Source organism: Martes martes (genome assembly GCF_963455335.1).
Source record: "Martes martes genome assembly, chromosome: 4".
NCBI lineage: Eukaryota > Metazoa > Chordata > Mammalia > Carnivora > Mustelidae > Martes > Martes martes.
The window spans coordinates 112,585,159-112,612,689 of NC_137891.1; the positions used below are offsets into that span (position 1 = coordinate 112,585,159).

Below are 27,531 nucleotides of genomic sequence, written 5' to 3' on the forward strand. Positions count from 1 at the left end.
ATTTTCGTCTATGACCTTTTTTCCAGAAATGTTTTTACATTTCCATTCAAATAAACTTAGAGTTTCTTCCGGTTCTTTTGGCAGGAACAATCCATGTGAATTTGAATAGATAATGGAGGAAGGAACTAAAGGAAGAGGAGAGCCCTGGGAAAGTTATTTTATAATTTATGGCAACATCTGTCAGATGGTTGGTGGCCAGATGTATATGGAGGGGTCCCTAGTCAGGCCAGGCACTGTTCTGAGATATAAGTGGTAACAGAGATGTGAATCCAAGACCCTCATCATTTACTATCTCCACCAGAAAAAGCCAGGAAAAGAATTGCAACTATGGTACCAAGCACATGGCTGTAGAGACATACCTCATGGGACCTAAAACCTCAATAGGCTCTGTCTTTTTCCTACTAGATTTTAGTTAAGTTACTCATTAATTAATATAACATACTTATTGAGCATCTACTTTGTACCATGCCCTGAAGACATAAAACAAAATAAAGCCCGTCTTTATGCTTACTGAGTTTACAATAGAGTGGAAAGACAGAAAATCATAGCAAACCAATACAAAAGTGATAAATGGATGCACTAAGAATTCTAGTAGGGGCCAGGAGGAGCACCTAACTCATGGGGAAGGCAGGCAAGAAGAGCATGGAGTGAGGGAAGGAAGGCTTTCTGGAGAAGCTGAGGTAGTTTTGGATGAGTTGACTCTGGCCTCTAGGGGTGGTGATGAGGATGAAGTGGAATGGGGTGAGTTGGCCGTTTTATTTATTTGGCTCTAAAGTAATGGGTGTAGTAGCTTTGCAGAGGCCTACAAGAATGTTTGAGACCTGAAAATTTAAAAAATTATGGCTCTGAAATACAAAGAAAATCTTTAAAACTGAAATCAATAAACATTACATTGAATGTTTTAGGAAGGTAACATTGTTCAACTTTATTGTTAAATTTAGTGTTCATAAAATTTGAAATTCAAAAAACTAGTTTATAGTTCAGGTTTTCCCACTTTGCAAACATTCCTAAGTATTTACAGTGATTACGGAGAAATCAGATCATTCATTAAATGAGTTACTCAAAGCCAAATAATTTCAAAAGCAAAATTAGAAGCCCTTAAAAATACATAGACATCTATCTATATTGATATGTAGATATAAGTACATATAGATATGACAGAGACACAGGTGCTTTTCAGTGTGTTGAATCTGATGCAGGACAGAGTTTTAAGACCAGCATGTGCCTAAAAGCTATGGAGGTAAAGGAAAGGAGATGGAGAGAAGATGCCCACTTAGTCAGAACACAGTCACAGATCATCTCCAGCTCAACACCATGTGAGGAAAACAGACAACAAACTCACAAAGAAAGGGAAGTAATTAAAAGCAATTGGAGCTGGTGACTAACTGATGTCCAATCTCTCTGGACACATGAATGTGACATGTCTTTATTTTCCATGCTCTGCGTTTCTAGCGCCTCTTAGGTCCCTTCCCATTATGTAGGACCTGGTGATTTTTTTCTCTGCACAGCTCTTAGGACTCCAGTCCTGATTCCAGCTTCCTCCAGTTTTTCAGATACCCCTTGGCTACCCTCTTTGCGGAAAGGGGGCTCATCCTGCCCCACACTCAGATCCAGAACCAGTTCCTAGGTCTCCAGGCTGGGGATTTTGCCAAGGGGATAGGGATGGGGAAGAATCAGTGATGACTTTCAGACTTTTAGCTTTGGTGACAGGGGAGAAGGTGATGCCGCAGCGGGAGAAGTGTGCACAGGACAGAAACTGGTTTGGGAAAGGTGACGTGATCAGTTTAGGATGAGCTGGACCAGGCAAAGGTCCAGCTGACACAGGGGGTTAGAGATAGATTTAGAAGTCACCAAAAAGGTAGCAGATTAAGTGATAAAGGAATTGAGACTATCCAGGCAGAGTATAAAGAGTGAGAGGAACAAGGCCATGGAGCCCCTCAGGAACCTCAGCGCTGAAGGAGAAGGTGGAGGCAGAAGAGCTCATGCGAAAAGCTGAGAAGGATCAGAGCAAACCAGACAAGAGCAGTGTCACCAAAATCAAGGGGTGGGAAGGACATAATCAAAAGTGTTGAGAGAAGCAGAGAGATCTGAAAAGACAAGCACCAAAAGTATCCATTAGACTTAAAAACTAGGAGGAAACTGGGAATTTCACTAGAATGCTAAAGTGTCTCCATGGAGCTGTGAGTGTGGAAGACGGGGATGTTGGTGAGAAATTGAAGTCACTGCACATGGACTGCTCTTCCAAGAAGTGTGGGAATAAAGGGTGGAGGAAGGCAGCTAGACTGCAGCTGCAGGGGAATAAGGCATCAGAAGTAATTCTTTATTTCACATGGGAGGATCTTGAACACATATATGTGATAATGGTGAAGGGAAAGCTGACGATACATCGGTGAGACTCTTGACGGTAAACTTCATAAAGGGAGGACTTTGTTTTCATCATTGCTATGCCCCCCAGCCACTGGCACACAGCGGACAGTCTTTACATATTTGTCAAGTGTTAATTATGTCATTTAGAAACTATAATTGGCTGCAACAGAATGCTGAAAAAGAATGGCTTTCCTATTCCTCCCAAAGCCAAGTCCTGTGGTGGGTCATTCAGGAGTGGTGTGGAGGCTCCACAGATTTTCTCAAGAACCCAGGCTCCTCTTCTTTTCCATCACTCGTCCCTAGCATGTGGTTGATATCTGGTGATCCTGAGATGTCTGCTCTACCTCCTCCAGCACATCAATGTTCCCGGCAGGCAGAGGGTCCTCCTTTAATAGGCCTTCTCCCAAATCCCCACTGTGTGACTTCTCCTGATATCTTATTAGTCAGGATTTTGTGATATTACCATCCCATGTACAACAGAGGCAGAGAAATGTCATTTTTCAGTCAGGCATTATTAGCAAAATTAGATAGACATACATATTAGGAAATGTAGAAGGAAGTCCAGCCTGATGGAAGAGAAGCAACAGAAAAGGTTAGAGGTGAAATCATGTATGTCCAGTGCTGGTACTGACCTTCTCTTCTGGAGGCAGTAGAGAGCCATGTAAGATCTTTGAGCAGGAGAGGTGACATGTTAGATTGGTCTGTTAGGTAACTCAGGCTACAGTGTGGGGAGTGCATTGGAACGGAGAAATCTAGAGACAAGGGACCAGCAAGAATGTTATTCTGATGAAAATGTTCTGGGAGAGAGGCAAGGAGAGCATGAGCAAAGGCAGTCCTAGTGAGGAAGAGAAAAAAGAGAGGAGAGAGTATTTATTTAGTATTCATTCATTCAGCTATTTATTTATTCTTACACGTAAAAAACCTCTTTTTTATTTTTAAATTTTTCTATTACAGATATAAGTATAAAAGAGAGAATAATGTAATGAACTCCCATGGATCCATCACACAGTCAGCTGTTTTCAACATTTGGCCATTATTGTTTAATATGCCCCTCACTTTTTTTCCCTAAAATCTTTTTTTTTTAAGATTTTATTTATTTATTTGACAGAAATCACAAGTAGGCAGAGAGGGAGACAGAGAGAGAGAGGAGGAGGAAACAGGCTCCCCACCGAGCAGAGGGCCCGACGTGGGGCCCGATCTCAGGACCCTGGGATCATGACCCGAGCCGAAGGCAGAGGCTCTAACCCACTGAGCCACCCAGGCGCCCCTCCCTAAAATCTTTTAAAGCAAATCACAGACAATATATTCTTTCACCCTTACATACTTTCTTATGTAAAACTTGCGTGTTTTAGCAAAACCACAATTCTGCCATCACACCCAACAAAATTAACAATAATTCCTTAATATTATCTAATACCCAGCCATGTTCACTTTCCTCTGATTGTTACAGCCGATTTGTTCAGATCAAAATAAAGTCCACACATGGCATTTTATTGCTGTATCTCTTAGATCTCCTTTCATCTCTACTAGATCTTATTGGAGTAGTCAGGAGGTGAATCACAGGAGTTGGTGATAACTTGCCACTGGCACACATTTCTACCTGCTGGCTTCCTCCCTACCTATGTTCTCAGCCCCACCCTCTCATGGAATTAAAGAAGGAATTAAAGTGCTTTGCCCAGCATTCCCTGAAACTATTTCCAAGGAGTTTGAAAAGAAATCCTGGGAAGACCAATGTCTAGGGCCAGTGTGAAGGTTAAGAAGAGAAGATGCTTCTCAATGGTGTAGTTGCAAGGGTGGTTTTGCTGCTACTTCCTCTGGCAAATTATTCTCCCATCTGCTTTGTGGCCCTCATAACAAAGCCTTTCGTTTTAACAGTTAGGAAATGAACCAGAAATGCTGACGTTCCGTGAAGTGTTCCTGTATTCATTCTTCAGTATCAGGGCCAGAGAGACTGCGAGAGCCCCTGCCCCTACAGCAGGGAGAAGGGAGGGCAGGACCACTGCTAGAAATGGGAGGCTGGACTGTTCAAAACCTAACTCCACCCGCTTCTCAGCTGGGCTGCAGCCTGGTAAGCCCACCCATCATTTAGGAGAACCACCCTGGCAAATAGAAAGCTGAGGCTTGTGGCTTGTGGGTTGTGGTCCACAATCCTTGAGTCAGAATTACACATCAATCTTGTGAAAAATGCAGAGCCCTTGCAGACATACTCAAGATGCACACTTGAGTTTGAAAACCACTATCTTAAAACTTAGAATTCTGCCCTAAAAGATGGAGGATCAGTGAGTCAATCAGTTTTGAAACTATCAAGAATGAAGTCATTCATTAAGGACTTGAACTTGGTTTCCAGAAAACAAGTTGTTCACATTGGGCTCAGGTTTGCAACCAGCAAACCTGTGGGCTTCCACGTTCCCTGTGTAGGTGGGAAGTGCTTGAATAGTTCTGTATTGTCTCAAGGGCCTGGGGTCAGCAGAACACTGCTGTCAACTGGATAATCTGCAAGAAACCTCTCTTCAAAGCTGCCAGAAGCAGCTTCAAAAGAAAGATGATATAACTAACCAAATCTTCCATATAAGAAAGTAGTGTTGAACAGAGGAAGAGCCACAACCTACCTGAAAAAGCCTCAGCGGAGCAAAGATGTGAACGGTGAGGAAGCCTGAGTATGTCTGCGGAGCCCAAGGTGCCAAGATGGGCACCTCACCACACAACACACAGCCTTCCTTTACAGTCCAGCAGCTGCGTTGGTTTCCTTCCTCCAGGAGGCTCGTTTGGTGTTGCTAAAGCAACAATCAGAATCACTTTGGCATATTTGATATCACTGTGAAATTATTTGTGATTGACTAGCTCAGCAGGGAGCTGAGCCTGGAATCAGACTTGGAATAAGAGCCTTTAATTTTCTCAATTAGATAAAACAGTCTGTTTTTGAAAGTAATCTAGCAGAAGAGATCCTGTGATCAGAAAAAAAAGGAGGTAATGTTTTTTCAAGCATAAAGGATATCAGATAGCTCCCATGTGTATATGTATAACTTAATACATGTATGTGTATACACACATGTACATTTTATATTTTTTCCCTATCAATTACAGCTTCCTACACTTTTAGACAGCAGTTCTCAAGGTATCAATCTGAGATCCTGGGGAAGAATATTTTCTGATATGTCGCCAAGAATTCAAGAGGTAAGTGGCCAAATGATACCAATGATAATGTAATATATAATGATAATATCTTTCCACCATTTTACCACACTTTCTATGTCAAACGATTTAATTGTACCTTGGACCTGTTCAAGGAGAAATACATTTGAACTTTCTGTCTAGCAGTTTCAAAGCACCTGTTCATACCCTGAATTATCTGTGCTCCTGGGTTGGAGGCAAAAGGAAAGGAACCATCCTTCTGATTTCACGCCTAGGAAGAAATGCCACCATGTCTTGTGTGGCAGAGTATGAGTGGACTTATACTGAATTGAGGTCTTTCCAGTATTGAAGTGGCCCATCCTATTATGCTCTTACAATCCACCTAAATCTATATTGCTAAGAGCAATAGCATTCACTTACAAGATGCTTACAGGCATCATTTTAAAGTGTCTTAAATATATTGACTCGACCCACCACACACACACACACACACATCCTGACATTTTTGTGTTGTTTTGTGAAGGATGTGCATGTTTCAGTTAACATCTGGTTGCACAAGCCTTTGCCTGTATAGAAATTGATTCTCCACTCGTAGATAAGAGGTGCTGGGGGCGTAATGATGAAGAGGCCGGTATGGCCACTTCCCTAGTGAAACATACAATCTAATGGGGAAGAGTAATGTGAAAGAAACAATTATCTTTAAGTGTGATGTGTATTATGAAAGGGAGACAAAAGGTGAAGCATAATTTTCCCCAAACATTCTCCCCTCCAAATCAGCTGATTTGGGCTTAGCCAATCTTGAAAATTGCGTTGTGGAATCTGTGTTCATAAAACTAAGTTCAGCCTGGGCAGAGTGTAAGTGCTGCTGTGCAGGGAAGTTAGAGAAGGGCCCATTGTACTGATGGCCACCTGCTCTAGTGGGAGTCTCTGTTTAACATTCTTTTCTTCATGAGCATTTAAGAAATTCTTATCAGTATAATAGAGTTGAAAATGATAGAGAATGTGAAAAAAGTCCCCAAAGCATATCAACACTCCTCTGTCTATGTGGGAGTTCCAAAATGTTTCTTGCCTGGCTAGATAGCAAGTGTAAGCGTTTGTGAACTAGGTTGTAGCAGATGGCTCCATTTATATTAACTGATACTAGACCATTTGACCCCAGAACAGCCCCTTCATCTCCAAGTGCTTTGCTTAAATGAACAACATAATAATGATAATAACCCCTTACAAGACTGTCATAAGACCTACTGTTGTCAAAGCAATTTGAGATTCCAAGTTTATTATTGAAGCCTAGACTGTGATTATAGGCATGACTCACAGTGTGGATCCTACACAGTACTCAAGAGTTTCAGAGGGCAAGTGTTGGCATGTGGACAAAGACAGGGATGACAGGTAAACATCACTTATTGAAGTAGGGGAACTGTTTTCAGTCTCACCTGACTGACTCCTAATGCTTTTTAAAATTCCCAAGTGCCTTTGAAAATTACTAATAAGTGTGTTTGAGGAATTAAAGTGGGACTGTTTTTATTTTGCATATTCCCCTAAAGGAAAGCCAGATGACATGTGGGTGCTGAGACCCTGGTGACTCTGGCAGTCCTCAACTTAGTTCTCAGCATTACAGATCTGCCTTCAAAGGATGAGTCCAGCAAGGGCCACGGGTACTCATATGGAGAGAAGACCACCAGCCTCTTCTTAGTCTGGTGCAGAATTTAAAGAGTTCTTTGCCTGAGTGGCTCAGATGCTTTTGGCTCAGGTCAAGATCCCAGGGTCCTGGGATCAAACCCTACCTTGGGGAGCCTGCTTCTCCCTCTCCTCCCTGGTGCTGCTATTCTCTTGCTATCTCTGTTTCTCTCTCTCCAATAAATAAATAAAATCTTTTTTAAAAAATTAAAATTAAAAAATAAAGCGTTCTTCCAAGAATGGAGACTTCATCTGTCCTGTATTTGCTTGGATCTTAACACACACAAACACACACTCACACACACAGAGGAACCACAAACCACACATTTCAAGGAAATGGAAGAACTCACATTTGGTAAAATTAAGCTAATAAAAAGATAATTCTCTAAATATAAGAAACTAAATTCTAAACGACTTGGCCAAAGAAATTTGCTGTGAACTTGCTTTTCTAGGGCAGAGCCATTCCTCCATCATTTCATTTCCCATTTTTTTCCCAGTATTCCCATCTTGATGGGGTAACAGAACCCAGGAACTGGCTTATAAAGAAATACTCCCTACATTTGTCCAAGGACACATTCCCAAGGAATTCAGATAAAGGGGACTACAAGGAAGATATTAAAATACGTTGGGATTCACTCTTTGATTTTATTTAAGGCTCATTCTAGGCTCATTTTAGGCCCTGAATAGATGGCAATAGGTTATTTCACAGCTGGATTAAGAACTACTGAGAATATGTGTGTTTTCTTTTAAATGTGGAAGTCAAATGCATATGTGGAGGTCTCCCCATACTTTGGAGCTCTGGCATCAGAGTGATGATGATTCTAGCTGCCTTAAAATAACCTGAAGTCTTTGCCTTGCTCTAGTTCATCCATCGACCAAGTGTTCAAGACTTGCTGTGGGTGGCCAGGTCTCTCATGCAGACTGGTGGTCCAGAGACCTTCACACAGCTGATGAGCATCCTGTCTGATCTCTTATGTGGCTACCCAGAGGGAGGAGGCTCTCGAGTGTTCTCCTTCAACTGGTATGAAGACAATAACTATAAGGCCTTCCTAGGGATTGACTCCACAAGGAAGGATCCTATCTATTCTTATGACAAAAGAACAAGTAAGTTTTCTGGGTCACATATATAAAACGGCATCTGTTGTGAGTGAAGCTGATGGTTTAACACTGATGGTTTAACACTTCCAGGGAAACCCAGTCCTGGAGTTAAATTGGTCTTGTTGAGGGACCTTGAGCAGAGAGGCTTCTGCTCCCAGAAAGTCCACTTCCCCTTGTAGGAAAGGGGCAGTGCTCATAAAGAATTCTGGATATGAGCCATGGAAAGAACTGAGACCCACTTGGAAAGGGAACAGAGGGGACATTTCTCACTGATCTGATTGAACTAGGGTTAAGTTCTAGAGGAAGGGAAGAAAGATAAATGAGGAGACAACCCAGAGTTGCAAGCAAAGCTCAGGTCAGAAGAACCCTGGCAAGTAAACACGGCTGTGGGATGTTTTTACAAACAGTGCAGTGAAAATCTCTGTGTTCTGTACTGAGTTACGTTCCAAATGGTAAGTCCTTGGCAAACCATCTTTCCTACCTTTTATTATTTGGGGAGGGAAGGCTTCTGTGGGGTAAAGGAAGGTGGGGTGGGAAAGAAATACAACTAGGTGAACTTTGAGTTAAAAATTAAAAAGAGGCAGCAAGGCATGCACCAAAAGTAGTTGGGCCCTAAGATAGCCCACATGACAAAGAAATTAAGCAGCTATGTGAAGGGAAATTATCGAGGCTGAAACTGAGATTCCAAGGGGAGGCCTTATTTGGCCTCTTGTCCCTTTCATGTGAGAATGGCATCCGCTCCTTGCAGTAATCCCAGGCAGGCTTCTTAGCCTCCTTCTAAAGCAGAATAAACCACAGGGCAAGCCCCGTTCTTTGTTTCTCTGATGAGGCCCTTATTGAGATGCACTGTGGCATTTTGTTACTTACTAATGATGAGCTTGTTATTGGTGGGTACAGCCTATTAATTCAGGTTATTTGTCAAATCCTCCAGCATAGAGTTGAATGAGACATGTGATTTAAACACACTAATGACTATGTTTAGCTCTGAGCAACAGGGGAGTTTCTGTAAAATCTGTCCCTTCTCTCCTGGCAGCTACCTTTTGTAATGCATTGATCCAGAGTCTGGAGTCAAACCCTCTCACCAAAATAGCCTGGAGGGCAGCAAAGCCTTTGTTGATGGGAAAAATCCTCTTTACTCCAGATTCTCCGGCAGCACGCAGAATACTGCAGAATGTAAGGTCCCAGCTGGTCTTGTCCTTTTTACCCTGGACCTCCCAGAAGAATGAGAGAGTGGGAGAGAGAGAGTGTGCTAGCGCATGCGCACGTGCGTGCTCCTGCTCACGGGCTCATAGGCTCCTGGTAGCAAGCCCTATGTTTGTGTTGTGCTTAATGGAGTCTTGGGTTCCTCCCCCATCCACATTCATCATTGGAATGCTTTGCGCCCCTGTCCCTGCCTCGGCCCTCCCTTCTCTACAAAACCTAAGATAAGGTTTTCTTCCCCAGCACCTGAATTTTATCCCTAATGGAAGGGCTCACAGTTCTCTGAAACTTGGCTATCCAGAAGAGACAAAGGCAGGAAGGGAGAAAGAGCATTTCCTTACAGGGTGTCCAAATCTGGTTTAAATGAGGCTCTGGGACAATGACGTCATCAGTATTACATGTGTCTCTGAGATATTAAGACACTAGATTCTGGCAGTGTGAAAGTTAGGAAACAGCAGATTGTTCTGGGAAATACCAGTAGACTAGAAAGTAAAGACACTCCTTGAAAAGACTTTCCCAAACACTGAGGGTTTGTGACAGGAGCAGGGAAGGCACAATCAAAACTGCTCTCTCACGTTTTTCCTCCTTGTTCTTGTCTCTATCTGTCTCTGTCTGGTTTTAGGCCAACTCAACTTTTGAAGAGCTGGAGCGCCTTGGGAAGTTGGTCAAAGCCTGGGAAGAAGTAGGCCCCCAGATCTGGTACTTCTTTGACAAGAGCACACAGATGACCATGATCAGAGTACGGATGGCAGGGGGAGGGGAGGAGAAGAGCCAAGAAAGTTCCATAAATTTCCTTTTCTCAGTAAAGGGTTGGTCTCCTGGAGTTGGATCAAAATTTAATAAGCAGGGGCCTAAGGCACTAGTTCTGGAGGCACCAAGTGGAGTCGCTGATTTTGGGTGGGAAATGTTCTTTGAATTCTGGGGGAAATGTAAAAACTGATCAATGGCTTCCTGCAGTTTCTTGCTTTTTTCAGTTCACTTGAGGGCCTCAGATTCAAAGGGACATCTCCCCAGGTGGCCAGCTCTGTAACTGCAGAAGTAGTTGAGTATGTCTGTCTGTTGTCATTTCCAGCTTTGCAAAGCCAGGAGATTAGAGTCCTATATAGCAGAGGTAATTAAAAGAGAAAAACCAAAAAACATTTAAAAAAAAAAAAAAGAAAAGAAAGCTTCCTATATTACCATTTTCCCTGTCCTTCTTCCCCAGCCCCAACATTTACATTTTCCTTCTAGAGAGAACTGTGTATTCAGGGGAAATGGGTTATAGATAGGCATGCCTTATCATGGAATAAAACCCACTCACTTTTTAGGGAGGCTTAACGTCTACCCCTTTTCATTAAAAGTTGGAAATGGCATGAAAACAAGACCAGAGATCCTGTGGTATTTCTAAATACTACAACTGTATTGCTTCCTCCCAAGGACACTCTGGAGAACCCAACAGTGAAAGGCTTTTTGAATAGTCAGCTTGGTGAGGAAGGTATCACTGTAGAAGCCATGCTGAACTTCCTGGATAGGGGTCCTCGAGAGAGCCAGGCCAGTGATGTGGCCAACCTCAACTGGAAGGATGTATTTAACATCACGGATCACACCCTGCGTCTGGCTAGCAGATACCTGGAGGTGAGGCATCTCCTTTTCCTCTGCTAATGAATCAAGAATTCTCACAGCTCCCAAACAAGGAGGATCCTGTTCCCTAATGGCTTATCCACATGTAAAACAGATCCCTTTCCACATCTCTGCAAACCCGCCCTCCATGGCTCCCGGACTCCTCCTGGGCTGGTCCCCCTCCCTTGTAGCCTGTGAAGTAGTTGTGTCTGTCCTCCACCCTCTCTTGTCTGCCATAGATTCCATCATCATTGGCCAGAAACCGCAAGTTCTCAGGTCCCACTGCTTGCTGGAAACTCTCACCCCCAGCTTTTATGGGCGTAGTATGCTCAGTGTAGCTCAAAATAGATTTGTGTTCTCCTCCTCATAGAACCTGTCTTCCTATGGCATTTCCTACCCTGATCTCTGTCCTTAGCCCTTATTCCAAATTATCAAGTCAGAGACTGTGGGGTCATCCTTAGTTACCTTTCTTCCTCCCCTTCCACACAGCAGCATTATTTATTGAGGATTTCTTTGTGTCAAGCACTGGGCTCTGCTTTCATACACAGTAGCTCATTTCATCCTTGCAAGAGCTCCATGAAGTGTGCGCTGTTATCTTTCTTGTTTTAACAGATGCAGAAGCTGAGGCTTAAAGAGGTTAAATAAGATCCCATTCCATAGCTGTTCTGTGTAGCAGAATACATCCAGATCTGGGTGTGCCTGAATTCAGAACCTGCCCTTCTGACCCCCCTACTGCCTCTTTCATGTCTGGTCACTGGGGACAGTTATACACCAGTTCCAACACATGATGGTTTTTCACATACCATCAAGAGATTCTTCAACAACAGCGTGGTGTCCTGCAGTTCGACTCAATGCTGATGCTACCTGGAGATTGCATCAGAACCCCTAGGTTAAGGGCTCAGTCCCATGACACTGGCACCCACCCCCTACTTCTGCTCACAGATTTAGCTGGCAGGTTCCCATGACCCCTTCTTGGATTCAATTAATTTGCTAGAGTGGCTCACAAGAGTCAGAAACATTTTACTCATTAGATCACTGGTTTATTATGAAACGATATAACTCAGGAATAGCCAAATGGGAGAGATACGTAGGGCAAGGGATGAGAAAAGGGTGTGGAGCCTCTGTGTCCTCTTTGGGAACACCGCTCTTCCCAAATCTCCACATGTTCACAAACCGGAAGTTCTCCAAACCGCATGCCTTTGAGTTTTCATGAAGACTTCATTACTTAGGCATGGTTGAGTAAATCATGGCCATTAGTAACTGAACTCAGCTTCCAGTCCACTCCCCACCTCTCCCCTCCAACCCTATAATCACACAGTTGGCTCCTCTAGCAACCTGTCCTCATCCTTAGGTGAGGTCCAAAAGTCACCTCATCAACATAACAAAACACACCTTAAGGTTGTTCATCACTTAGGAAATTAAAAGTGTTTTAGGAGCACCACCAGAAACAGAAAAAGACAAATACATATATCTTATTATAAATCATAATATTACACTGAGGTTTGTCTCTCTCCTAAATATGTCTCATCTCCACCTCTTGCTTTTAAGGCTCTCTGAGTTCTGGAAGCATTGTTGTCTCTCTGTCAGCCTGTTCCAGTGGCTTCCTCCCTGGGCTCCAGGGTCCAGGATCTGTTGGCTCAGGCATTTCTCCACACTGCCACCAGACCTACATTTCAAACACGGCAGAGTATCTGCAGTATCTGCAGTCATCACTCTCATGCTTAAAATCTCACCGAACCAGTCCCAAGGGATCACAAGTGCCTTCCACAGCCACTGTAGCCCACCTGCCCAGCCAGCGCTCACTCACACATCTGCTGCTCTGCTCTACTGGCCCTTTTGCCACCCTCAGGCATACCCTAACTGCTCATGATTTTGCTCTTTGCAAATGCTGCCAGTGATTAGAGCTTTTTTGCTTAAACAAAGAGAGTTTATTGGTTGATCTAACCTGGAAATTCAGGGGATCTAAGGACTAAATGCCACCATGAGACCCTTGTGCCCTTCTATCTCATGGTTGTGCTTGCTTCTGCCGGGCTTCGATCTCAGCCAGGCCCTCTCCATTTGGTGGTGTATCAGCTGTTCACAGCCCTCGGTAGTCAGCTTTACCCCCAGAAAATCTGCAGAAAGAAGGAGTGGCTTTCCCATAGCATAAGCTATACTCCTGGACAGTTTTCTGATTGGCCTGACTCTACCTATCTCTGAGTCTCTGTGGGGGGTCATGTACTATGATAGGGAGGTGTGGGTCATATGCCACCATGAAGTAAGGAAAGCCACGTTAGCTTAATCTGAATCTCCAGGACTGAGCAGGATTACTGTGAAGTGGGGGAGACTGTTTCCCCCAAAAGAAGAAACACAAGGCAGAAAATCCTGAAATGACTTTTCCTTCTCCATCTGTTGGGCTTCCATTCATTCGTTCTTTGAGACTCAGCTTTCACATGTCACTTCTGCTTCAACATAAGTTTAGCCATTCACTCTTCCAAGCATTCTCTACTACATGTGTCCCCATCCCTGACCATGTCACCACCACCCACCTGCTGCAGTTATAACATAAGCAGGGCTCTGTGAGAGGGTGTGGATGGGAGGGTATGTATTCTTTTACTCTTGCAGAATGGAGTTCAGTGGTTCTCACAGTGTTTTTGCTGGGTACGTCAGTAGTAAAGAACACCTCTTGTCTTTTGTTTGACTTGACATTTGCTTGGTGACATAAAGGTCTCATTTCTTGTAGGATGATTTTTTCCACGTAGCTTATGTTTCATGTAGTGCCAAGTACCCAAAAGGTACTTAATATATACTGCTTAGATGGATAAGAATTCAATTTCTAGAATCAGACTGCCTGGGTTCAAATCTCTGCTACTTGTTCCTCAGTTTCTGAATCTGTAAAATGGAGATATTAATAGTACCTAGCTAATAGATTTGATGTAAGAATTAACATCAATTAACAGTTAATTCTTGCAAAGTACTTGGAACAATGCTTGGAATATAGTAAGCTCTTTAATACTAACTTTTAACAAAATACAAACCAACCAAAAATACTGTTAGGAGGAGGACAGTGGCATTAGTGAAATCAGACCCAGCCACTGAGCTGTTCCTGGTGCCCCTCTAGGGATTATGAGCAGCTAATTATATCCTGCCTCAGCCACCAAGGCTTCCAAGGGCCTTGCAATCCCATTAACTGAGCTAAGTGCTCCTAAGTAAAGGCCATGGTGGCCACAGGTCAGTGGCCTCCCCCAGGGGTTCTGAAGAGGGGTTTTGATGGAGGCAGAAGCCCAGCAGATGATTATGATGAGGTTTCTGGTCTTCCTGCTCTTGCAGGGGTCAGAGGGAGGAAGAAAGCAAGGGGGTACTGAACTGAAAAGAGAATGTAGGAGGGGGAAGATAAGCCGCTGTTCAGGTAATATCTTTTGAATCAGAAATATAGATATTTGTGCACTGTCTACTGCTTTCTTCTGTTGATTCATTGGCTCCAGATATGCATTGGGAAGTTAGAGAGAAATCAAGGGAGAGGTAGAAAGGGTGCAGAAGTCCATACCACAAGAGCAGTGTTATTTCAAGGGCCATGAACTGGATCACATGCAGTGACCTTATTTTATCGCTCTCCAGTTTCTCAGAAGCATAGAGTGGGACTGAGGCAGGAGAAAGCAGGTGAGGGGTGGGCTGGGTTCATGGGTGAAGGGAAGGGACTTGTATCTGAGGCTTACGTGCCCTCTCATGCAACCCTCTTAACTGCCTGCCTATAGGTGCAATTGTTTTCATTTTACAGAATTAAAAATGGAGCCTTAAAGAAGTAGACTAACTTGCCCAACAGCACAGCAGATAAGTGGGGGATCCAGAATTAGAATCCAGACCTGTCTGGCTCTAATGAGGAAGTTCTTTCCTCCTGTAATATGAGGGGTACATTAGTAGAGGCTCAGTATGTATTGTTTGGATAAATTATAAAATGAGTTGGATGAAGACAACAATTATTTTGTAATACTCTGAATAACACACACTATTCTGACTGGGTCTTTTCTTCATGAAATAACTAGATTTAGAGTAGGAAGTCAAAAAGATTTTGGCTGATTTGGTCATTAATATATTTGCAGGCATTGAACCATCTACATCTGAATAAATACCAGTGATCCCTGGCCCCTAGAAGCTCATATTTTATTGGGAGAGTTAAGCATGTTATTAAATAATGCCATATTAATGGTCTCTCGGAAGACTACTAGAACAATAAGTCAATCAGATGGAATAGAAACAAACCACACAAACCCAATTTCAAGTGTCACACATCATCTAAGAACTGTCAGTTCTTCCTCCAAATTATCTCTGAAATCCCTGGTTCCTCTTCCTCTCCATGTATGACCTCTTTACAGAGTTTGTACCATCTCTCCTAGCTGGTCACTGGACCTCCATTCTCTGCTGCTACTGCTCAGCTCCCACATTGCCTCCAGCAGGATCTTTCTAAAACCCATCTCGCCATGACGTTCCTGTTTAAAGCTCCTTAATGACATCTGATTGCTGTAAAGGTGAAGTCACTCTCAGTCTAGCCCGAAGCTTCACAGGTCTTCCACATTGTGTGGGCTGGCATGCTGTGGGCCTCCAACCTGTGCAAGCAGACTCTTGGCCTCCTGCACCCCCTGGCTCCCTTCAGAGCTCGGCTCCTATATTTTAGGCCTCCCTCTACACACCATACTCCTCCATCCTAGCCCTTAATAACTGTTTGTTCATACACCTCCCCAATCCGCTAGACCCAAGCCACTTAAGGGCTAAAGCTCTGTCTTACTTATCTTTTGATTTCCCATTTTAGGTTGGTGGAGCAGCAGTGACATAAAGTAGACACCTATGCATGCCAAATTAAGACTGAAAATACATTTATGCTGGGTCTTAAGGACTGAACTTGCTAGCTAAGCATGGCAGAAAGACAATTTCAGACAGAAGGAGGAGCATAAGACCAGTGCAGAGGTGTGACTGTAACATTAGGGTAATAGGTGGTAGGTGGGGGTGGGGAGGAACATTAGGGTCCGGAGATGCGACTAGAAAGGTCAACTTTACCCTGCAGGCTATGGGGTGCCATCTCCAGCGCTTGCTTATGGGTTCTGTGATTTGGGGCGACAGTGCTGTTCCACTGCCTGAGAAGTGAGAACGACATCTTTTGCTACAGTCTGGGGAGTGCTCACCGCCAGGGCAGAACTGGCTATTTGCAACCGGAATGTGTTCTCATTCGTCAGTGTCTGACTCTGTTGATCATGAAAGATCTTTAATATAGTAACACCGACCTCCCAGGGTTGGTGGAATGATTAAACCAGAAAGCTTTGAGAGCTAGCGTCTTCTGCAGTTACCAGCCAGGTTATTGCGTCTTCCCTAGGACCCGATTAGATAGAAGCATTACCTGGTGGCTTTGCCCAGAGTACATCTTGGCATTCCAAGTTGACTTTTTGTTTCATTATTTATTTATTTTAGAAACAGACATATTTTAACAGCTGTGCATTTCCTGTCCCTTTGTTTTCAAGTTGTGGTGCATTTCCTCAGTCTTTGTGGTAGAAGGTTTCAGATGTCTGTTTCACAGTGCCTAGTGTGCTAGATAAAATTTATGGTAGTGCCTTTGGCCTCTGTCTCACCATCCCAACCAACTCAAACAGCCCAAAGCTATTTTATTTAGTGGCTTTTTCCATGTGGTTGGAAATGAATCTTGAGTGTTAGAGCCTAGATTTGCCAGGAAACTCATTCTGGGATGTTTGCCCACATCCACTGGCGTTTTTCAAAAGGAACCCCAGGTATCTACATTAACACCAGCAGGACCACTTCAGGCCTCCATGGGCATTCATCAGCTGCTTTGTTCTCAGCCTAAGTATGGAAATTAAAGATGTAAGAGGCACGATTATAGAGCCAACATCTCTAAGGGTGCAGCCCCTCCCTTATCCCTGGACTCTCTCCTGACACGTCCTGGGTGTATTAGTCAGAATATGTCAGCACAGGGTGCCATTCCCCTTCGATTATCAAGTTCAAACAAAAATGGAGATTCTTTTTTTCTTTGCCTCCACTGGGCAATGTTTCCCACTTAATATATAATTTAATTCATCTATTACTTAATGTATTTGAATTTAGAGTCTGGCAGGTCAGAGTTGAAGAAGGAAGCCTGCTGCTACTGCAGCTTCTCCTCCCAAGGTGGTGGTTGATTTATCCGTGTAAACAAATGACTGCATTCTCAAGAGGTCTTGAGCACAGCTGCCTGCCCCGGAGAGAGCGCGAACCTCTTCCGCTAGGATGAACTCTGCTTCCTGGGGAGTACCAGCAAAACAACGGACGAGGAAATGTAGGACTTGTGTGGACTTCAAATAGCAGTGGCCCTGCCACCAGTATTTAGCTACAGCAGTTGGGAAAAATGAGGGAAACAAGGAAACCTCTTTCTTTTCTGCCTTTTGCTAGCATAGGGCATTGCAGTGGTTCTCTTTCAGATTCTGAATCCAGTTGGAAAACTTGCTCAGAATTTGCCTCTGAGGCCATAAGACATTGTCTTTTTATTCACTGAAGATGTCCTTTGAATTTTTTCCCATTAGCAGTGCTATCTTTATTTTGTGCCCCCTAAATTAGCCTTCTTACCTACTTATATTATTCTTCCCTAACGTCCATGACCATATGGTTTCTCTCTGAATGGAACCAAACAGCTTTTATATAGACTCCATGACATCAGCCTTATTAGAACCTACTGTGTTTTCATTTGTAAGCTAATCAGACCAGACCAAATATGTCAAAATCCATGACCCTGGCTATGGGTTTAGTCATTCATCCTTGCCTCCCAGATACACTCATGCACATACTTACATAAATATATGTGCCTGTTAGCCAAGATTTTAACTTCAGAGACCAAAGCAGTTACCACTAGAGAATGAGGCCACTTTCTCTGAGGCAGGTGACCTCCCCATGAGAATGCAAGGGTATATTATGAGTCATACCTCAGATGATGACCCAGGAACTTCTGAGTTATCTCCAAAGCAGCTTCCATAATTGCTGTGCCTTTACTTCAGGGAGATCTTTTGAGGATGGCATTCTAGATGGTCTTCATAAGCCTCCTCTGGGTAGAGTTGTCTGACTTTCACTTAATGGCCAATCAGCAGCTAGTAAACACCAGTGGTTTAGGACTTACCCCATCCCTATCCCTATTGTCCAGGTGGGACATGAGACATTGACTTCAGTCTTTAGCATTGTTCTAACCAGTTGAGATGCTATAGATCAGCTTGGGATGGGTTGTGTTCCTAGCCATATTGTTTGAAGAAAATAACTGCCTTCCTCCCAAACAGCTGTCGCAAATGAAAGGTAACCTGGAAGGGGCTTAAAAGCCATTAGACTCTGTTGACTTTTAAGATATTTCGCAAAAACAGTAATAAAAATGGTATTTGTCAAGTTCTCATTATTTATGAGACAGTTTAATATCCTCTAGAGGAAGGTTGCCCTGTTATGTCTCCTCAGCGAGCTTGGAGTGATCACTGTAACCGGCCTCAAAAAGCGGTGGTGAGGGCTCAAGCGTATGTGAGCAGAGCCCTTGGGCCATGTTGGGTGCATAGTGAGCCTCCAGTAAGCACCAGCTTTTATTTTTACTGGGAGGCACTGGCTGGCCCTTCCCAGACATCGTCATGTGATTCTTAGAACACACCTATGGGGTAGGGTATATCTCAGTTCTGCAGATAGGGAAACAGACCATACAGTTAGAAAACGACAGAGTGGGGATGGCACTCAGGGCTGTCTGTCTCTTCAGCTCTACACCATACCACTTTCCAAGATGAGGAAAATAACCCAACTTTGAGAATTGGTCGAGTGTTTCTGGATAGAAATGAGTGTTTGAGAACCTTTTTAAGTTTTGTTTTTTCACAGAGTATCAGGGTACCAATCTAGGGGAATGCAGCAGGAAACATGACTATGAATCAGCGGCCTGATAAAACAGCCAGGATGGGGCCCACGTCATTGTGGGGCTCAACAATGTCATTGAAAACATCAGCTGCTTATTCCAGTATGGATTTCCCTTTAAGACATGAAAGGAGAGTTCAAAGAGAATAAGCTCGTTGGCTCAGAAAGCCACATTATTAAAATATATTTGTTTTTAATAGCCTTTTTGCTTCGGTGAGAATTATATTCTCATTAACATTATACCGAAAACTCACTTTTCACTAATTATTCCTAGTTTATCCTCTGAATCAGGGTGTACAGGGTTATGTTCGAAATATAGGAGGAAAACTGTATTTCTTACAGGGATCAAGACTTCTAAACTAAAATCAGTTCAATTCAGTAAACACTCACGGAGTCCTTTTCATGAGAAAATACTCTTCCAGAGACCACAATGAACAAGAATGGCCCCTGACTTCCAGGAACTACTGTCTCTAGAGCTATGATGACCAGCATAGTAACCAGTGGAATATGGCTTCCTCTTAGAGTAACATGTGGAAACAGCACCACCCTTCAGACTTGACATTTGAAGACGTGGATTCAGATTCTGCTCCTGACCTGTACCGACCTTGGGCAAAGCTGTTTCTCCCTCTGAAGCAAGACATTAGATCATAAAACCTCTCTGACTCCTGTCTAAATGCTCTGTGATGCTGTGAGTGAATTGGTAGAATACTCCTTGTGCGTGTCCTAACTCACCTCCGCTAAAAGAAACCACAAAGAAGAATTTCCATCTCCAAAATAACTTTTTCATTTTAGAAAGATAATTTCAAATTCACTTTAATTTAAATTCAAATTAAATACTAAAATTCTATATGTGCAGATCTAAACTTGCTAAACCGATTTATTCATTTATTTTAAGATTTTATTTTAAATAATCTCTACACCCAACACGGGGCTTGAACTCACAACCCCAAAATCAGGAGTCCCATGCTCCATCAACTGAGCCAGCCAGGTGTTCCCAAACTGATTCTTTTTTTAAAAATGAGATTCTCCTATTACTCATTTTTGTAGAATAACCTCTCCCTAGAGGAAACTTAAACATGTTCTTTTTCTTTCTTTCTTTTTTTTAATGTACTCTAGCAGTTTAGTTTTGATGTGTACCTGCCCAAGCAGGTTGCCAATTCTCTGTCCCCACAGTGTGCTGTTAAGTACTGACAAATCCTGGGAGCCAGGCCCTTGGTCTTCAACTGTGGTGAAAGTCTATATTCCCCGCCAAAAAAAAATAAATAAATAAACCCAAAACAAAACAAAAAAACCAAAACCATGAAATAGCAAACCCTATGTTATCCTGAGAAAGAAATAAACATGTATTAAGGACTTTCGGTGTCATGAGGTACTTAAGTCCTTTATCTCATTAAAGGACTAACCAGCTTTAGACTGGGGGAAGTCTGTTTGCAAAAGAAGAGCTGGGTAAAGAGAATTTCCTATTTTTCTTAGTTCTATGATATGTGACTACACTTACTGGCATTTTTTTAAGAAATTCCACTTCCATTTAGAATATCGATCTTCTTAGTATGGTGTCACTTAAGCCTTGGCCCTCTGTTATTTTCTCATTACCTGTGTTCCGCTTTCCCACATCAGCTAGAATGTTAACAGTTTCTTTTATTTTCTTTCTTCTTATCTAGAAGACTGAGAACATTACCTGGGACCTTCTCTCAGGATATGGAGCCTGAGGTGGGAGGGACAGTTTGGTTCCAGAGGCCGGAAGACCAAAGAGGGTGGGGTTTGCAGTCCTTTGTTGTTCAGACTCAGCTTCTCAGCACCGGGAGGCTTCTGGCTCACCCTCTGAGGCTGCCTGAGGGGGACTTAGCAGTGAGCGGGTGGGTGAAGGAATTGGGCTTGCTTGCTTCTTACCAGGTTGGCTCTGAACAGCTCCTTATGACTTGTCCACCTTCCTCACTTCTCTACTTCTCCCGGTATGAGTTGTGGGATCAAATGAACTAGGCTTTGACCCTAATCCACCACTTTGGGGAAGTGACTCAACCTCTTGGAGCCTAAGTTTCCTGGGCTGCAAAGGGAGGATAAATAATAACTGTGCTGTCCTACCCTACAGGACAGTTGGGAGCACGTGGAGGGTAGTGGAGCAGGCTGTACCCGTGCTTCTGATATAGAGAAGGGGGTGGGGAGAAGTCTGGGCCTCTGGCAACTGGGGAGGCAATCCAGGGCCAGCCACATGCTAGCTGTATGACCTCTGGCAGGTCTCCTATAGTTCAGTTTCCTCTTCAGTAAACTGAGGATTCCAGGTAACTCACAGGCTCTGCGTGAGATAATGTGTTCCTTTAAGCCTGTATTACAACAGTTTTCTAACCAAGCTTCCTGCTTCCCCTACTGCCCCCACCAGTGATTGTTTAGAAACACAATTGGATCTCACATGTCCTACCCTTGCTTAAAACCCTCCACTGGCTTCTTAGGGCCTTTTAGAATTTGCCTGGAAAGCTCCTGGTTTTAGCATGGAGAGCTTCATGTCCTAGGAAGCCCCTTGTTGATTGGTTACACTGCAAGTCCAGCAGGGCAACTGATGGGGTTGCCACCCACCTTCCTAGTGCTCACCTCTCACCACTCACCTCTGGTTACTTCTGCTTCTCCGCACAGCGCAAAGACCTAAGGAGCATTCAACACAGTGCTGATGCCCTGGCCCTGACTTTTGAGAGTCTGATTTCATTGTTTGGAGTGGGCCCTGAGAGTAGGTGTCTTTTTAAGGCTCCCCAGTGGTTCTAAGCACAACCAAGGACGGGAAACTCTGCTCTCTTCTTACAGGTCTCCAGAAACCCCATGTGTTGTTCTCTGGGCTGGAGCTGACCTTTCCCCTGCTCTCTTCCCTTGGCTAATTCCTTCTCATCCTCATCCTACTCATGAGTCCCTTCCATCAGGCAGCCCTCCCACACTCCTTCAGGTAGACTTAGCTACTGATGGCTCCCAGACTGGGCTTGCTTTCATCAGAGCCCCGTCATTTTGCATTATGATTGTTGGTTCCTCCACACCTCTCCCTCATTAGGTCTAGAGTTTCTTTCAGGAAGAGATTTTATCTTTCCTCCTTGTATCCCTGGAGCCAAGTAGGCTCTGGCACATTACAGGCCTTCAGTAAGTATTGGGTGAACAAATTAATCAAGACAAGGCTATCTGACCTCTTGTGAGTTACATTCTAAGAAAGAAACATTGACACAATAACCCTAGTGTATTATAGGAACAAGAGGTTAAGGAAAAACCAGATCCTAGGTAGTCTAATACTTTAACAAATCTATAGATTTATTGGACAACTCCCAATATTCTAATTAAAAGAAAATCTTTGTTTTGCTTTTCTGTAGATAATGATTTTTTTCTCTTCTAGTGGAGAGAAAGAAGACCTATTAGGAAATTCCTCACCCACCCACATTACCTGTCAGAACTGTAACTGGAAATGATTTCTCTGACTAAATCGTTTTGGTTCTCTGTTATGTTCTTTCTTCTTCCTTGCCCTTCTCTCAGCTGGCCATCATTGTGTGTTTGCAGAGAAGCAGGAAGGTTCACTGCTATGACTGCTTCTCTCTCTCTCCCTTTAAAACTCTATCGGCTTGCTTTCTGATCTTCAAAGCAGCCTGTATCCAGCGTGACCCCACTCCCTTGCCTCCCCATGCTGGGGAGTGAGAGCTGGGAGTCTTTTTGTCATTTTGAAGACTTGCATATTTGGACAGCCTCCAACAGCCCTCACTAAATCTGCAGGCGTGAGAGCAAGTTGGCGTTTATAAGCCCCCTTTACCCCCAAATCTAGACATAAGGACAGAGTGACACCAGACCTCACAGTTGAGCAAACAGTAAGTTTCTAGATCTCCTTGCATTTGACTCATCCCCCTAGGGCAGTAGCCCTTATCCCTTGCCCTTTTCCTGCAGTTGAGTCTTTGCTGTTGATGTTCTTCAATGCTCTCAACCTTTGTGATTATCCGTAGTGCTTGATCCTGGATAAGTTTGAAAGCTATGATGATGAAATTCAGCTCACTCAACGAGCCCTGTCTCTGCTAGAAGAAAACAGGTTCTGGGCTGGTGTCGTGTTCCCTGACATGTATCCCTGGACCAGTGCCCTACCGCCCCACGTGAAGTACAAGATCCGGATGGACATCGATGTGGTGGAGAAAACCAATAAGATCAAAGACAGGTGATATCTCAGGCAGTCTCAAAGACCCTTTGCATCCCAGGAATGTATGTGGCAAGGAGCAGAGGCTCCTCTGGGCTCAGGTCTCCTTTTCCTTGTAGGGAGAGGAAGGTTACTTGGAAAGGCACAGAAACACTTGGGTATCTGAGAACTAAGCTCACTAACCAGTTGGCACTGTTAGTTGGTGGAACCAGGAGAGCTCATTTACCTTGTCATCATGCTCTCAATTTAGCACTTGTCCCTGACTGGCCTTTGGGCAATTTGGAGATGGAAACCTCTAGGTATTGAATTATCTTCATGTAGATGTTCTGCAGATGAGGTTTCTCCAAAGTCACTGGGAAATTACATTTGGTACAGAGTGAAGGATTGAGATGGGACTCAGCCTAAAAATCAGTAAGATTAAGTTAAGAAGAGATAAGATATTTTATAAAGCTGACTGTAGAGTCCTTGAATTAAAGCCATTACAAGTAACAGTGGCCATTATTCATAACTGAGATTTAAATTGTGACTAGAAAATAGAATTGTTTTGGAACATTTTAGGGGAGAGGCTTCAAGAGTGAGTTTCGAGTCCCCTTGCGCTGTGAAGTGTCAGAAAGCTGCCATTCTAATTCACAACCATTGTCCCACCCTCTGGTTTCTTTATAGGTACTGGGATTCTGGTCCCAGAGCTGATCCTGTGGAAGATTTCCGATATATCTGGGGAGGGTTTGCCTATCTGCAGGACATGATTGAACGAGGAATCACAAGGAGTCAGGCCCAGGTTGAGGTTCCAGTTGGAATCTATCTCCAGCAGATGCCTTACCCCTGCTTCGTGGATGACTCGTGAGTCAGAGGCTTCCAATCTCCCTCCCAGACACACTAATCAGGTTGCTGGGGTGGGATGGGAGTACTCCCCAGGCTTCAGTCTCTTTGGAAAGAAACCCAGGGAGTGGAGCCAGCTTGAAGTGAATGGAGCTCTGAATGATGAGCGGCTTCTCCCAGGCCACAGGCAGAGCCAGATGGGCAAGGGAAGTGGCAGGGAGAAAGGAGTTGGTGTTATGGGTGGGAAAGGGAAGGTGAAAATAAAAGCAAGGGAAGTGAGGTTGGGAAAGGGGACAAAGGCTTTTTAAGATTCCACTACGTAGTATGTTTGGTATGTGGAAGAGTTCTGGTCAGAGTGTTTGCCCAATGATTGCCAAATCAGCAAATTAGGACTCTGCATTGCAAGTAGGTCTGGTTCCTAGGAGCCTCAGAATAATGCAGCTCATTCCCTAATTAACATTCCCATAGTGCATGCTTAATGAGAAGGTAGAGGAATGTGTTGGATGAGCTGGAACCCTCCCTTCCTGCCCACCCCCACCCCCAGGCTTATACATCTGTTGGCCAGTAGCAAGCTAAGCAAGTAGGCTACTATTTTCTCAAGGTGTTTTGGGGGGATGTTAGAGAGAAGGACAGAGAAGAGAGAATTAGGTGGGCTCATTTACCATGGTGGATGGGGGCGGGAATACACCCAGGATAGGAGCCCAGACCTACAAGTGGCTTAGGGTTCAACCTCTAGAAAAAAACTGGGAAGTTCACCATAGTGCATATTGTGTCAGTAGTGTTCAGGAAGGAGAGAAACACTCACAGCCTGAAGAAAGGAAAAGTTAAATTGCCACCTGACAAACAGTTAAGATAAAGCCCAGTATGTGCACAGGAAACCCTCCCTCCATACCCTAGTCCAATTGGTTCCCTTCCTCAAGTCTACCGAAGACTAAAGAGATAACAGCGGCTGTTCTGTAGTCAGTTTGGGTTTGGACGATAGATATGGGATGTGGAGCCAGGGGCAAAACCCAGTTCCACATTTAGGATCAGAATGGGAGTGTCTGGCAGGGTAGCGGGGTACACAATAAGGAGGCAGTGGGGAGTCTAGGCATTTAGACTGGGAGAGCCCTCTGGTGGCAGGTCCCAGAAGTGCAGGCCTTATGAATTTCTCGTTCTCTCCATAAAGCCATTTTGAGAACCCTCCTGCCCTGGAATCAGCCCTTCCTGTGACAACCAACAATTTTTACTACATAATAATCCCAAGGGCTTTACTAGCACATCAAGCACAGAAGAAATATGTGTAAAGTTCACAGTAAAGTAATTCCAGAATATCAAATCTATCCTGCTTGCTAGAATGAATACCCATGGAATTACTCTACTGGTACATGGCTGGTAGAGTTAGCTGCTATCGGATCATGATTGATTTATTGATGGGTTAGCTGTCTTCTGAAAGTGCCACACTGAATAGTTATTTTGTGACTCTTCCTGCATAACTTCAGTTTGATCCTCTGGGATAGATAGTGCTAAGGTGGCTGACGCCAGGGGGGGCCCACTGTTGCTTTTACCACCAACACCAGTTCCCTTTGTTTGTGATTCGCCTTCTTGGACTTCAATGTCAGTTGGCCTGTATCTGTTCTAGTCACAACTGTATCAGGTTTGCAGTTCTTTCCCGAGAGATCTTGCAAGAAGGTCTATATTGTGTAACATATAGAGTACAATTTTATTTTGCACATATAACCTGTAGAGCATTCATCTGGACGAACCAAAAAGCTACCGTCTTGCTCTAAGGAACAAGTAATCCTTCAGGGCAAAGTGCAGTGTATTGAAAGAGTCAAGCCCAGTGAATGCCCATGGGGATTTTCTGCCTTTCCCTCCGTCTGGGCTTTGTTCTCAACACATCCAATCAACCAACATTTACTCCACCTGTACCAGGTACAGGGCATTCAACGATTCTGCTTCTCTCCTCTTGCTTCAGTTTTATGATCATCCTGAACCGCTGTTTCCCTATCTTCATGGTGCTGGCCTGGATCTACTCTGTCTCTATGACTGTAAAGAGCATCGTCTTGGAGAAGGAGTTGAGACTGAAGGAGACCTTGAAAAATCAGGGTGTCTCCAATGCAGTGATTTGGTGTACCTGGTTCCTGGACAGCTTCTCTATCATGTCAATGAGCATCTTCCTTCTGACCATATTCATCATGGTAAGCCAGATGGAGAAGGCCCAGAAAATCTTGAATAATGTTGTACCTCCCACTTTTCCTCCTGTTAATGAACTCATGCCTGCATTAGTCATCTGGCCACCAAGGATAGCCTGACATGTAGCTAGCCAGCCATTTCAGCCAATCTGGCCACATGCAGCTGCCCAGTCATTTCAGCCAAGGTGGAAAATACTCAGAGTGTCCCCGTCTGCCAGGAACCCCGGTATCATGGCATGTTCCCCACTCCCACTTCCTGCCCAAGGAGCCGCAGTCCACGTAGATTATCTAGCCCTATTCTGTGGACTATCTGGAGAAGCTGCTGTTAGGAGAGCCCAATACAGCATGACTATATGTGCAAAGGGTTCTCTCTTTCCAGGCAGAAAAGAAATGAGTACAAAGAGTGTTTTCCTGGGATTACTGTCTCAACCAGCAGCTGAGGTTGGGATGTGAAGAGCCTTTTCATTGTATTAGGAGAGCAGAACTAGACTGTTTATTCATTACTATCATGGTCACACCATTCATGGCTTGACCAAAGATGTTCTGCTGTCTGAAAAGTGTCCAAAGCATTTTAAAGAATAGAACTTAGAGTCTGTCTTTTCTCAGAGGTAGGAATTCTTGTAGCTGCAGGCAGCACACAGTGGTCCATCATCTGCAAACCTGCAGCTCCCTCACAAGCTAGACTTGGAAATAAAACATTATTTCATAATATGTTCTTTCCCTCCATTTTTAGTTCCTCCTCTGTAGATGATCTTTTATACTTGTTAGATGACAAGTTCATAAATTTGGGTAGCTTTTAATATTTATTTGATGGGATTTGGTATAAACGTCAGACTTTAGGCTTTGCATGATCCTGTTATGATGTTATCAAGCTTGTTTCATTTTTCTACCATAATCATATTAAGTGCCCCTCTACACTGAGCAATATGTGTGCTGAACCATAGACTCTCACTAAGGGTGTGTCCCATCCCATGCTGGACCATACTAGGGCCAGGAATGTTCCATCACATATCCTGTCCATCCAGCAGATATTCAGTTAAACCAGATCCTACCCCATCTCTTTGCAGTAAGATGTACTAATTCGGAAGGGGTTTGTTTTCAGCCTTAGTCAAACCCTGTGCTAGAGCCCTATCAAAACCAATGCTGATAGAGAGATCATTCTGCTCAAGCAAACCAGCTTTAAATTTGTGGCTTTAAATTTGCAGGGTCCTTGAGATCCACAAAGGTGGGGCGAGAAGCTGCGTTCCTTGTGTTCTTCTAGGTCTCCTTTATTTCTTCCCATCCTTCAGTCTGCCCCTTTTCCCATTTCCAAGGTGTTTTGTGCCCTCCTAATGAAAGGAGTCAAAATGCTAAGTGTCTGACTTATGCAAAGTGCATAAACATGTATGATATCCTTCAGTGTCTGTTCAGTGACATTGAGATCTGCCTTCCTAAGAATGG

General features: G+C 43.8%; 1 protein-coding gene across 1 annotated transcript in view; it reads left to right on the top strand.

Annotated features, from left to right (window-relative positions):
- Positions 1 to 27,531, top strand: part of ABCA4 (ATP binding cassette subfamily A member 4) — a gene marked incomplete at its 5' end in the record, with an annotated part of 123,196 nt that overhangs the window by 27,991 nt on the left and 67,674 nt on the right. The window contains 8 exons of the mRNA XM_080802522.1: positions 5,452 to 5,541; positions 8,040 to 8,280; positions 9,308 to 9,447; positions 10,097 to 10,213; positions 10,891 to 11,088; positions 22,914 to 23,119; positions 23,762 to 23,938; positions 25,875 to 26,097. Of these exons, the coding sequence (XP_080658648.1) occupies positions 5,452 to 5,541; positions 8,040 to 8,280; positions 9,308 to 9,447; positions 10,097 to 10,213; positions 10,891 to 11,088; positions 22,914 to 23,119; positions 23,762 to 23,938; positions 25,875 to 26,097 (1,392 nt within the window). The remainder of the gene's footprint in view (positions 1 to 5,451; positions 5,542 to 8,039; positions 8,281 to 9,307; positions 9,448 to 10,096; positions 10,214 to 10,890; positions 11,089 to 22,913; positions 23,120 to 23,761; positions 23,939 to 25,874; positions 26,098 to 27,531) is intronic.